This window comes from Platichthys flesus, chromosome 15, assembly GCF_949316205.1.
Source record: "Platichthys flesus chromosome 15, fPlaFle2.1, whole genome shotgun sequence".
NCBI classification, from domain to species: Eukaryota; Metazoa; Chordata; class Actinopteri; order Pleuronectiformes; family Pleuronectidae; genus Platichthys; species Platichthys flesus.
Window position 1 is genome coordinate 791,753 of NC_084959.1, and position 12,024 is coordinate 803,776.

General features: G+C 46.7%; 1 protein-coding gene across 1 annotated transcript; it reads left to right on the plus strand.

The window, feature by feature from the left end:
* The first annotated feature begins 6,435 nt into the window (after positions 1-6,435).
* On the plus strand, positions 6,436-7,782 carry LOC133969661 (olfactory receptor 8G17-like). Its single transcript, XM_062406278.1, has 2 exons — positions 6,436-6,599; positions 6,736-7,782. Exon 2 carries the CDS (start codon positions 6,740-6,742, stop codon positions 7,673-7,675), a length of 936 nt encoding a protein of 311 aa, XP_062262262.1. The 5' UTR covers positions 6,436-6,599; positions 6,736-6,739; the 3' UTR covers positions 7,676-7,782.
* Positions 7,783-12,024: the final 4,242 nt, after the last annotated feature.

Consider the following 12,024-nt stretch of genomic DNA (forward strand, 5'->3'; position numbering starts at 1 on the left):
ACACCTGGTTCACACCTGGTTCATTCATCTGGTTCACACCTGGTTCACTCACCTGGTTCAATCACCTGGTTCACACCTGGTTCACACCTGGTTCACTCACCTGGTTCAATCACCTGGTTCAATCATCTGGTTCAATCAACTGGTTCAATCATCTGGTTCACACCTGGTTCACTCACTTGGTTCAATCACCTGGTTCACACCTGGTTCACACCTGGTTCACTCACCTGGTTCACACCTGGTTCACACCTGGTTCACTCACCTGGTTCAATCACCTGGTTCAATCATCTGGTTCACTCACCTGGTTCATACCTGGTTCACACCTGGTTCACACCTGGTTCAATCACCTGGTTCACACCTGATTCACACCTGATTCAATCATCTGGTTCAATCATCTGGTTCACACCTGGTTCACTCACCTGGTTCAATCATCTGGTTCACACCTGGTTCACTCACCTGGTTCAATCACCTGGTTTACACCTGGTTCACACCTGGTTCATTCATCTGGTTCACACCTGGTTCACTCACCTGGTTCAATCACCTGGTTCACACCTGGTTCACACCTGGTTCACTCACCTGGTTCAATCACCTGGTTCAATCATCTGGTTCAATCAACTGGTTCAATCATCTGGTTCACACCTGGTTCACTCACTTGGTTCAATCACCTGGTTCACACCTGGTTCACACCTGGTTCACTCACCTGGTTCACACCTGGTTCACACCTGGTTCACTCACCTGGTTCAATCACCTGGTTCAATCATCTGGTTCACTCACCTGGTTCATACCTGGTTCACACCTGGTTCACACCTGGTTCAATCACCTGGTTCACACCTGATTCACACCTGATTCAATCATCTGGTTCACTCACCTGGTTCAATCACCTGGTTCACACCTGGTTCACACCTGGTTCGCCTGGAGGTGTAAAGGTGAAGAGAAGGTCATCTCCAGGGAGCGACTTCCTGTCCGTCGGGCCCTGAACACTGCTTTGATTCTATTAATCTGCTGGTCACTGAGACTCCTGGGAAATCTCTCTCTCACACACACACACACACACACACACACACACACACACACACACACACACACACACTCTCTCTCTCTCTCTCTCGCTCTGTTAAACTGACTCTTTCATGATTTCAATCATTTGTGTAAATGTCATAATGAATTAAAAATGAATCAGATCAGCTGTGATATGACAATTAATAATACTTCATTAATAAAACATAAAACAAATCATCACTGTTTCCCTTTAAAGCATCACTCTGTCACTGTAAAGGCCGACCTACCACAAAAGGACCTTGAGACAATTACACATGCATTCATAACCTCCCGTCTGGATTACTGTAGCTCCTTGCATATAGACTTAGACAAAGGACAAAATAGAGAGACCATGTCACCTCCATGCTGCGCCTCCTGGCTTCCTGTCTGTCACAGGATCGTTTTTAAAATCTAACATTTAACTTTTAAATCTCTTCACAGACTGGCACCGTCTTATTTATCATAACTTCTTATTATACACACTCCTGTTAGGGAACTGATATCAGCTGCTCAACTTAACCGCAGACAAACTAGTAACAAGAGGAGATTGAACCTGTGAACAACAACCACTTCACATTAGATCGGCCTCTTCTTTATCATCATCATCATCATCATCATCATCATCATCATCATCATCATCATCATCATCATCATCATCATCATCATCATCGTCATCAGCTTATACGGGGTCGGTCGCCGGGGGAGCAGCTCAAGCAGGGGGCCCCAGACTTCCCTTTCCCGGGCCACATTGACCAACTCTGACGGGGGGATCCCGAGGCGTTCCCAGGCCAGTGTTGAGATATAATCTCTCCACCTAGTCCTGGGTCTTCCCCGAGGTCTCCTCCCCACTGGACGTGCCTGAAAAACCTCCCAAGGGAGGCACCCAGTGGGCATCCTTACCAGATGCCCGAACCACCTCAGCTGACTCCTTTCTAAGTAAAGGAGCAGCGGCTCTAATCCGAGTTCCTCACGGATGGCTGAGCTTCTCACCCTATCCCTAAGGGAGACACCAGCCACCCTTCTGAGAAAACTCATCTCGGCCGCTTGTACCCGCGATCTCGTCCTTTCGGTCATCACCCAGCCCTCATGACCATAGGTGAGGATAGGAACGAAGATCGACCGGTAGATCGAGAGCTTTGCCTTGCGGCTCAGCTCTCTTTTCGTTACAACGGTGCGGTAAAGCGAACGCAATACCGCCCCCGCTGCTCCGATTCTCCGGCCAATCTCACGCTCCATAGTACCCTCACTCGCGAACAAGACCCCGAGGTACTTGAACTCCTTCACTTGGGCTAAGGACTCATTTCCTACCCGGAGTAAGCAATCCATCGGTTTCCTGCTAAGAGTCATAGCCTCAGATTTAGCGGTGCTGATCCTCATCCCAGCCGCTTCACACTCGGCCGCCAGCCGATCCAGTGAGTGCTGAAGGTCACAAGCCGATGATCCAATGAGTACCACATCATCTGCAAAAAGCAGTGACGAGATCCTCAGACCACCGAAACCCCTCCCCACCACGACTACGCCTCGATATCCTGTCCATGTTTATCACAAACAGGATTGGTGACAAGGCGCAGCCCTGGCGGAGACCAGCATCCACTGAGAACGAAACTGACTGGCTGCCGAGGACCCGAACACAGCTCTCGCTTTGGGAGTACAGAGATTGGATGGCCCTGAGGAGAGACCCCCTTACCCCATTCTCCCGCAGCACCTCCCACAGTTTCTCCCGGGGGACCCGGTCATACGCCTTCTCCAGATCCACAAAACACAAGTGGACCGGATGGGCATACTCCCAGGCCCCCTCCAGGATCCTTGCGAGAGTGAAGAGCTGGTCCGTAGTTCCACGTCCGGGGCGAAAACCGCATTGTTCCTCTTCAATCTGAGGTTCGACGATCGGCCGAACCCTCCTTTCCAGCACCTTGGAGTAGACTTTACCAGGGAGGCTGAGAAGTGTGATGCCCCGGTAATTGGCACACACTCTCTGGTCCCCCTTTTTGAACAGGGGAACCACCACCCCGGTTTGCCACTCCTTTGGCACTGTACCCGACTCCCACGCGATGTTGAATAGGCGTGTCAACCATGACAGCCCCTTAACACCCAGATCCTTTAGCATTTCTGGCCGGATCTCATCAATCCCTGGGGCTTTGCCACTGCGGAGATGTTTGACTACCTCAGTGACCTCCACCAGGGAAATTGACGATGAAACACCATCAACCTCGAGCTCTGCCTCCAACATAGAGGGCGTGTTATTCAGATTCAGGAGTTCCTCAAAGTGTTCCTTCCAACGTCCAACGACCTCCTCAGTTGAGGTCAACAGAGTCCCATCCTTACTGTACACAGCTTGGATGGTTCCCCGTTTCCCCCTCCTGAGGTGCCGGATAGTCTTCCAGAAACACTTTGGTGCCGACCGAAAGTCCTTCTCCATGGCCTCTCCGAACTTCTCCCTCACCCGCTGCTTAGCCTCCGACACGCCAGCAGCTGGAAGGCCTCCTTCTTCAATCGGACGGCTTCCCTGACCACCGGTGTCCACCACGGTGTCCGAGGGTTACCGCCCCTTGAGGAGCCTAAAGGCCTCAGTATGCTTCTCCGAGTCCGTTGCGGACTGACGGACGGACGGAGCGGACGGACCCTTTTTGATTTATAGTTCTACGAGCCTTTTTGTTTTGAAAACAATTCACCGCCAGAACAGTAGATGGCGCAACTGAAGTCGAGCTTAGAGAAGCCTACCTCATGAGGTATATAGAAGAAGTCCACGCTGGTCCTCCCGGCTCCTCACACACAGTGAACGATGGCAGCTAACAGAAAAAGAATGTTGATGACGCGACAGTTTTTGCTGAATAAAGTGACACCCAGCGGGTCATAATGCTTATGTTATCGTGTCTTAACGCAGCGGTTCCCCGGTCTTGTTTCCAAACTGCGTTGCTAATTCAACAGCTGCAACAGCTTGAAGCTACACGGAGGCAGCTAGCTTCCCCCCAGCTTCCACACACAGTCAGCACGGACACCCGATACTAACTACTACCAAGTGTTTGCTTCTAACCTGACGGTGTTTGAGAAACAGTGTCATGACAGACGTGGGATTAAAGTCAGCGGGTTTTTGCGGTGTTCCCACGGCAGTTAGCATGGTGGTTAGCCCGCTAGCCACGTTATGAAAGTTCGTTATAACAGTATGTGACCGTACACACATGCCGTAAGTGCTCTAACCAGCCACCGTCAGCCGGACAATGCCGCTGGCTTAACACACTTGTCACATTAATCATAGAGTCGTAGTTGTGATTTTGGTTTATTGTGATGTAGGGAATGGAACAGCACGTTTCCATTCCGAAATGCTGGCGTTAGCGGACCAATCACAGCCAAGGGCTATCCGTGGGCTCTCCGCCATTTCGACGTGTAGTTAGAAAATGAGAGCTGCACGAAAAGCTCTCCGAGGAGCCGCGGAGAGGCACGGAGAGGGCGTTCCACGTTGGAGAAGGCGGTCCTATCTGTCAATGTCCGTCAAAACGGAGAAGCATACATTGGCCTTAAGACCCTGAGGCCACAGCTAGCCACCGCAGCTTCAGCAATAGAGGCTTTGAACACCGCCCACTCTGGCTCAATGCCCCCAACCTCCACAGGAATGCCAGAAAAACTCCGCCGGAGGTGTGAGTTGAAGATACCTAGGACGGGGGCCTCCTCCAGACGTTCCCAGTTCACCCGCACTATTCGTTTGGGCTTACCAGGTCTATCCGAAAATTTCCCCCATTCCCTGATCCAGCTCACAACCAGATGGTGGTTGGTTGACAGTTCCGCCCCTCTCTTTACCCGAGTGTCCAAAACATGCGGCCTCAGATCAGATGACACAATCACAAAATCGATCATTGATCTTCGGCCTAGGGTACTCTGGCACCAGGTACACTTATGAGCACCCTTATGTTCGAACATGGTGTTTGTTATGGATAATCCATGACTATCACAGAAGTCCAATAACAAACGACCGCTCGGGTTCAGATCAGGGAGGCCGTTCCTCCCCACCACGCCTCTCCAGGTGTCTCCATCGTTGCCCACGTGGGCGTTGAAGTCACCCAGCAGAACTACGGAGTCCCCTACTGGAGCCCCATACAGGACTCCATTCAGGGTCTCCAAGAAGGCCGAGTACTCTGAGCTGCTGTTTGGTGCATACGCACAAACAACAGTCAGAGTTTTCCCCCCTACAACCCTTAGGCGCAGGGAGGCGATCCTCTCGTCTACCGGGGTAAACTCCAACACCGCGGCGCTCAGCCGGGGATTTGTGAGTATCCCCACACCCGCCCGGCGCCTCACGCCCTTGGCAACTCCGGAGAAGAATAGAGTCCAACCCTTATCCAGGAGTACGGTACCAGAGCTGAGACTGTGCGTGGAGGTAAGCCCCACCAGATCTAACTGATAGCGCTCCACCTCCCTCACAAGCTCCGGTTCCTTTCCCCACAGCGAGGTGACGTTCCACGTCCCCAGAGCCAGCTTCTGCCGCCCGGGTCTGGTCCATCGAGACCCCTGACCTTCGCTGCCACCCATGTGGCTGCGTACCCGACCCCAACGGGTCTTCCCACAGGTGGTGGGCCCATGGGATGAAGAGAGGGGGGGGCCACGTAGTTTGTTCGGGCTATGCCCGACCGGGCTCCGTGGCAAACCCGGCCACCAGGCGCTCGCCATCAAGCCCTCCGTCTGGGCCTAGCTCCAGACGGGGGCCCCGGGCTTCCTCCGGGCCGGGTCACATCTCCTCTTTTTCCGTTATTCATTGAGGTTTTTTGAACCATTCTTAGTCTGGCCCCTCACCTGAGACCACACTGCCATGAGAGACCCTACCAGGAGCACAAGGCTCCAGACAACACAGCCTCTTCTTTAACTCTGTTCAAATCATTGTTAAAAACACACCTGTTCTCTCAGCCTTTCCATTGAGTTTCAGTGCATCTGATTTCATTTTTCTTATCTGTACAGCACTCGGTCAACCAAGTTGTTTTAAATGTGCTATATAAATAAAATTGACATTTACATTGACTGTACCTGATGAACAGCGCCCCCTGCAGCCACACAGTGTGAACTGGTCTCTGTGTCTGATGAAGTGAATCAATGGGTTGACTGTGTCATGGTTATTACCCATGATCCTCTGTTTCCTGAACCTGAAGAGCTGCAGCTGTAACAAATCTTTCATGTTTCACAGTTTCCTGCTAAATACTGGAGATAAACTCTGGTTGTTAATAAGTTCAGAGTGTTTGTAACTGATCTCAGTTCACCTGCAGCTGGTTGTGTCTGTGACTCTCAGTCAGTTGTTCTCTCAGGAGATGGAACCCACTCAGCAGAGTCACAGAGAACAGACGCTCAGGGAGAGAAGAGGAAACTTTCTCTTGTTCACACTCACACATCAGACTCACTTCATCCAGCTGCTGCTTTCAGGCAGAAACGTTTAAACGTGAACTCTGAAGTTGTTCAGGTTAATTCCCAGATGATCCGAGGTTCCTGCCCCTGGTGACGACTTCTCTATAAAAGTGAATCCAGCTCCCGGCTTCAGCAGAAGTTGGTTCTCTCTGTGTTTGATACCTTCACAGAAACTGAAGGTAACGTTCATCTGTTTTCATGTTGTCTCATTTAAATCCTCTTTCATTTCTAATGTTTCTCCTGATGTATGGTCTGCAGTTAGAACTCTGTTTATTTAATCTATGTGAGACCTGATCCTTGAGCCTCTGTTTGCAGGTTGATGGAAAACTTCACGTTGAACAGCGACACCCTGCAGCTGGAGGGGTTAAAGGTCACCCAGGTTTCTGTCTACCCTGTCTTCCTTTTCTTCTTCCTCTCCTACATCGTCATCATCTTAGCAAACATCGGCATCCTGGTGCTGATTTTCATAGATAAGAACCTGCACCAGCCCATGTACCTGCTCTTCTGTAACCTGCCTGTCAATGACATCATGGGAAACTCCATCATGGTTCCCCGGCTGCTGTCAGACATCCTGCGTCCACCCTCCGAGCGCTTCATCAGCTACAACGAGTGTGTGCTGCAGGCGTTCACCACGCACATCTACGGCACCACCTGTCACACCATACTGATGATCATGGCCTTTGACAGATATGTGGCCATCTGTAATCCTCTGCGTTACGCCGCCATCATGACCAGCAACATGGTGGTCAAGCTGACCGTGTCTGCCTGGGGCGTGGCCTTTGTTCTGGTGGGGATTCTGCTGGGTTTGACCATAAGACTGAACCGATGCAGGACTCTGATCACGAACCCGTTCTGTGACAACGCCTCGCTGTTCAAACTCTCCTGTGAGAGTGTGTTTATTAATAACATCTACGGCCTCACCTTCACCGTGGTCCTGTTCTCAGCTTCTATCGGCAGCATAGTTCTCACCTACGCTAAGATCACAGTCGTGTGTGTGACCAGTAAAAACCAGTCTCTGAACACTAAGGCCCTAAGGACCTGCAGCACTCACCTGTGTCTGTACCTGATCATGTTGTGTAGTGGAATGATTATAATTATTCTGCATCGCTTCCCTCAGTACTCCGACTACAGGAAGCTGTCGGCCATTCTGTTCCACGTGATCCCCGGCAGCTTGAACCCCGTCATCTACGGAGTCCAGTCCAGAGAGATACGAACGTTTCTGTCTAAACTGATTCACTCCAGGAAAGTCTCATAATTCTCTCATAAACACAGTGAAGTTCAAAATATATCATTTAGAGGAAACCTGCGTCTTCTCTGTTTTTATCTTTTCATCAATGAACCTTTTGTTTAAAGTTATAATGATTCAGGAAAATAAATGATACAGATTTTTAGTTTTTAATCAATAATGTAAATATCATTTTCATTGTTTTACTGAGAAACTGCAGATTCAGTCTTTATTGAAGTAAATGTTTCAAAATCTACATGTTACATTACATTGTACTTATATGATGTATAGACAATAATAACTGAAAACATTGACATTTATTACTATTACTGTTATAATTATCAACAAGTACCAGCAGTGTGAAAGTGTAATAATAATATTGTCATGTCTTCACACCTGGACTCTTATTAAACTTCTAATCATGTTTGTGTCTCCACATCGTCCATCTGATTTATGTCATTGTGATTCTAAAGCAGCAGCTCATGATCTTAGAAGTGTGTGTGTGTGTGTGTGAGTGTGTGTCTCTGTGTGTCTGTTCACTGACCCTGTAGAAACTGAAACTCACTTTTGAAATCTTCTTCTTAATGATGCTGAAGTAAAACCACTTTAATGTGAGGGTGACACCACGAGGTATAAGTACACACATTCTTTACTTCAGTACTTGTGTCAAAGTTAAAGTACTGATTCCAACTCTTGTATAAAAGTGTAAAGTTTCCCTCTGAAGATCGTTTCTATCGACTGGATCTGACGCTGATGTCACATTAGTTAATAAAGAATCTTAACAAAGATCATTTCACTTCAACGTAAAACTGAAAACAGGGGAAAGAAAAGATTTGAGACGTAAAATACGACTTATTGATAAAATGTGCGTGACGCAGTGGAAACCGGCGACAGAGGCGGTTGCCTCGGGCGCCACTCAGAGGGGGGCGACAAAAACTGCGCCCAGCACACAAGATAAAAAATAAAGTTTTTTGCCCCCCCTTCTATATGTGGTATGCCCCAAAATATTGTATTTAATTATTTTAAAAGTAATTTAAGATTATTCCTAATAATATACGTGACAGTCACGTGGGTTTATCTTTCATTAGAGAGATCGGTAAATGACAGCAGCACTCAGGTGGAACGTTTGTCACGGGAGCAGTTTCCCCCCGAACTGTCTCTTTGGGGGTGGCTTCCGCCCACCAGGTGCAGACTGGAGGAGCAACTGAATGCTCCGTGTCTATGTTCATCCGGTAAGAGGCGGTGGACTAGTGGCAGAAACTTGGACTATGGGCACAGAAGGTCTCTGGCTCGACTCCACGGAGAAACAACAAAAAGACGAACCTGGATTGATCTGTCCAAAAATCCAAGAGTCTCCCTACCCTGTCTAGTGCCCCTGAGCAAGGCACCTTACTCCCCCAACATCTGCTCCCCGGGCGCCGTACATGGTCGCTCACTGCTCTGTGTGTCCTGCACCAGATGGGTCAAAAGCAGAGGTTACATCTCCCTACCTGCATGAGTGTGTCTGTGTTTGGAACTAATAAATGCATCTTAATGTTATATATCATATATTATATCATACTCTTTATATATTCTTTGTATAGATAAGTCTATATACACATATTTATACATGTGTACATGTTATTATTATATTTTACTATTATTATTATATATACTGTTGCTGCTATTATTACTATATACTGCTATTATTATATTGGTATAATTACCTTCATATATAAATATATATTATATACTATATATACTGTACTATTTTTATATACTGTCTAACAACAACATTATCACATTATCATATTATCATATCATCAGTACTTACCATCATCTGCCACTGCACCTTATCTACCCATTTATCTTGTGTTTCTGTTTTTATTGTTTCTACCGCAATATTTTATATTTTATATTTTATTTTATTGTATTGTATTGTATTTTATTTCGCTGGATGGCACACGTCATTGAAACGCGTTGATGTTGTTTTGATTTTCTACTTAAACTGGTAAAACTTAGAAACTCCGCTGGGCAGTGATGGGAGACACTCGCGCACTAGGTGGGCGGGGCTACATTCGCCTGTATAGGTGTTTATTTTACCTGCACGTCGTCTTGCAGGCGGGTCGCGATAGTTTACTTGACAGTGTGTAGTTCAGCTCCGACACACACAGACTCTGTAATTAAGTCATGTATTGTTATTGTGCCTTATAAAGACCAGTTATAAGCTAATGTTCAATAGGTCTATATTGTTTATTTTTCTTTATGAGTGATAATGTGTATTAAGATGTTTGAAGTAAAGAGACACCATAATAATTGAATGTGTGTTTTATGCACTTTAAGATGCAGTTACATTCAGAGGAATGCTTGTACTAGAAAGTGTGTTTGATTTGAATAAGATGCAATCTGGATGTGGAACTGAAGTCCCTGTGTCGTTACTGCTGCTGCAGTCATGCTGTACTCTACAGATATACTTTGTTGCTGTGGTATCAATCTTGGGACCTGTAACATAAATCTCCAACCAATATTTTGAAATCCAAAAAATAAATCTAACATTAGGGTAAAATGAGTCAAAAATGGAAAACGGAAGGGTTACGTAGCTCCTTGGTGTTGTCTGAACATGCTAGCACATTGTGGCTTATGGTTAGAGTGTGTGTGTCCAAGCAACTTCGACGAAGAAGGAAATAGTTTTCTAATAAGTTTTCATGGAAATAATTTTCTCGAGGGGGGGGGCGCTAGGAGTGAAGCTTGCCTAAGGTGCAAAGTGTGCTAGGGCCGTTTTCACTCCGAGCTGCTGTTTCTGTTTCAGACTCGTTTTTAGAGGAAACGTTAATAATCGGTTTCATTAGCGTTTCGCCCTCGTGCTAATTAGCCTGTTAGCATATTAGCGTGTTATCAGCTGATACTCAGCAAGAGCCCTCCTGAGTAACAAGATGTGACCAGCATCAGTGGTGTGCTTCACCCAGTGACTGGTGTCAGCTCGATGCTACTGAGAGCTGGAGAGGACGGGACACGAAGGTTTGAGAAGTGGACGAATGAGAGGGACGAGGAGACACAGAGACAGACCTGACGCTTCCATGACAACAGGCATGAGACATGCTCAGGTTCATATTGAATAAATGGATCTGATCAGTGGTCAGCTTTATAATCATCAGGAGCCGGGCAGAAACACGACTGACTGAGTTAAGAAGAGGACAAGAGGACACAGATGAATGTCTCCTCGTCCCCTTCTCCAGTGTCCTTGTCTCTTCATCCTCATCTGCTCGTCCTTTTTAAAAATGTCTTGTTTCCCTTCATCCACGTCCTTGTCTTTGTGCCTTCATCTCCTCATGCTTTTGTCTCCTCCTCCTTTGAGTCCTCGTGTCCTCGTGTCCTCAGACTCAGACCAACTGCAGCAGCTGAACCAGATGTTTTGTCGACAGGCGTGTGTTTAATCTTCTGAAATGGAAACTCTTGAAACACACTTTACAGTCATCGGAGCGACTCACTCGTGTTGATGTTCCTCCACTTTTTATAATGCAAAGTTTATTTTACATCTATTTTTGTCTCTTTCCTGCAACGGTGACCATGTTCAACACGTTGACTCTGACGTTTATATCACATTTAATCTCTGTTCATCAAACACGTTCAGAGGAAAGAGAGGAGCTGAACCTTGGAGCCGGTTCCACGTTCTCAGTGGAGATCAGATTAAATACAAACCTCTGACAGCTCCTGATTGGCTGAGTAATCCTTTGTTTTATTTCTTATAACTGTGGTTTTACTTTTGTCTTTATTGTTGGTATTATTGTTATTAATAATAATTTTCTGAGCATTTATCTTCTTCAACATAACAAAACATTGATCAATATGTAAAAATACACAAAATGTCGTCATAATCTCATAAAGCAACACATTTATTCGGTTGTTTCACTTGTTGCAACAAAATAACCTTTTTCTATTTACATCAAATGATAAAGTCTCTTCATCAGTCGTCTACATTTGTTATGTAAAAGTAAAGTGAAGCAATAAACAGCTGCGATGCGTCATTTCTCTGCAGGAGGATTTTTTTTATTGTAATAAAGAAACTTTCAACTTAAAACAGTCAATGATTGTTAATCGTCTCCGAACCGTCAGTAAATGATCGCGGCTGTGAACCCGAACACCCGGTTGGTCGCTGAGCGTCGTCTCCTCCAATCACAGCTGTAATTCCAGGAATGTGAAATTTAAAGGGACACGTTGCCATTTTTATCTCTGCAGTTCATAACTCACTCATAACTCTTATTCTGCTGTTTTTAGAGACTGCGGCTGAGGAACAGAGACGTGTAAAGATAAATCACAACCCCGAAATAATCCCCGTCCACCAGAGAAGGAGCCACTCCTTCTATGGAAGCTGGTCTCTGCACAGAGGTCAAAGGTCAGAG

Excerpts from the sequence above, each read along its gene's own strand:
- LOC133969661 (XM_062406278.1), top strand. The coding sequence starts at position 6,740 with ATGGAAAACTTCACGTTGAACAGCGACACCCTGCAGCTGGAGGGGTTA.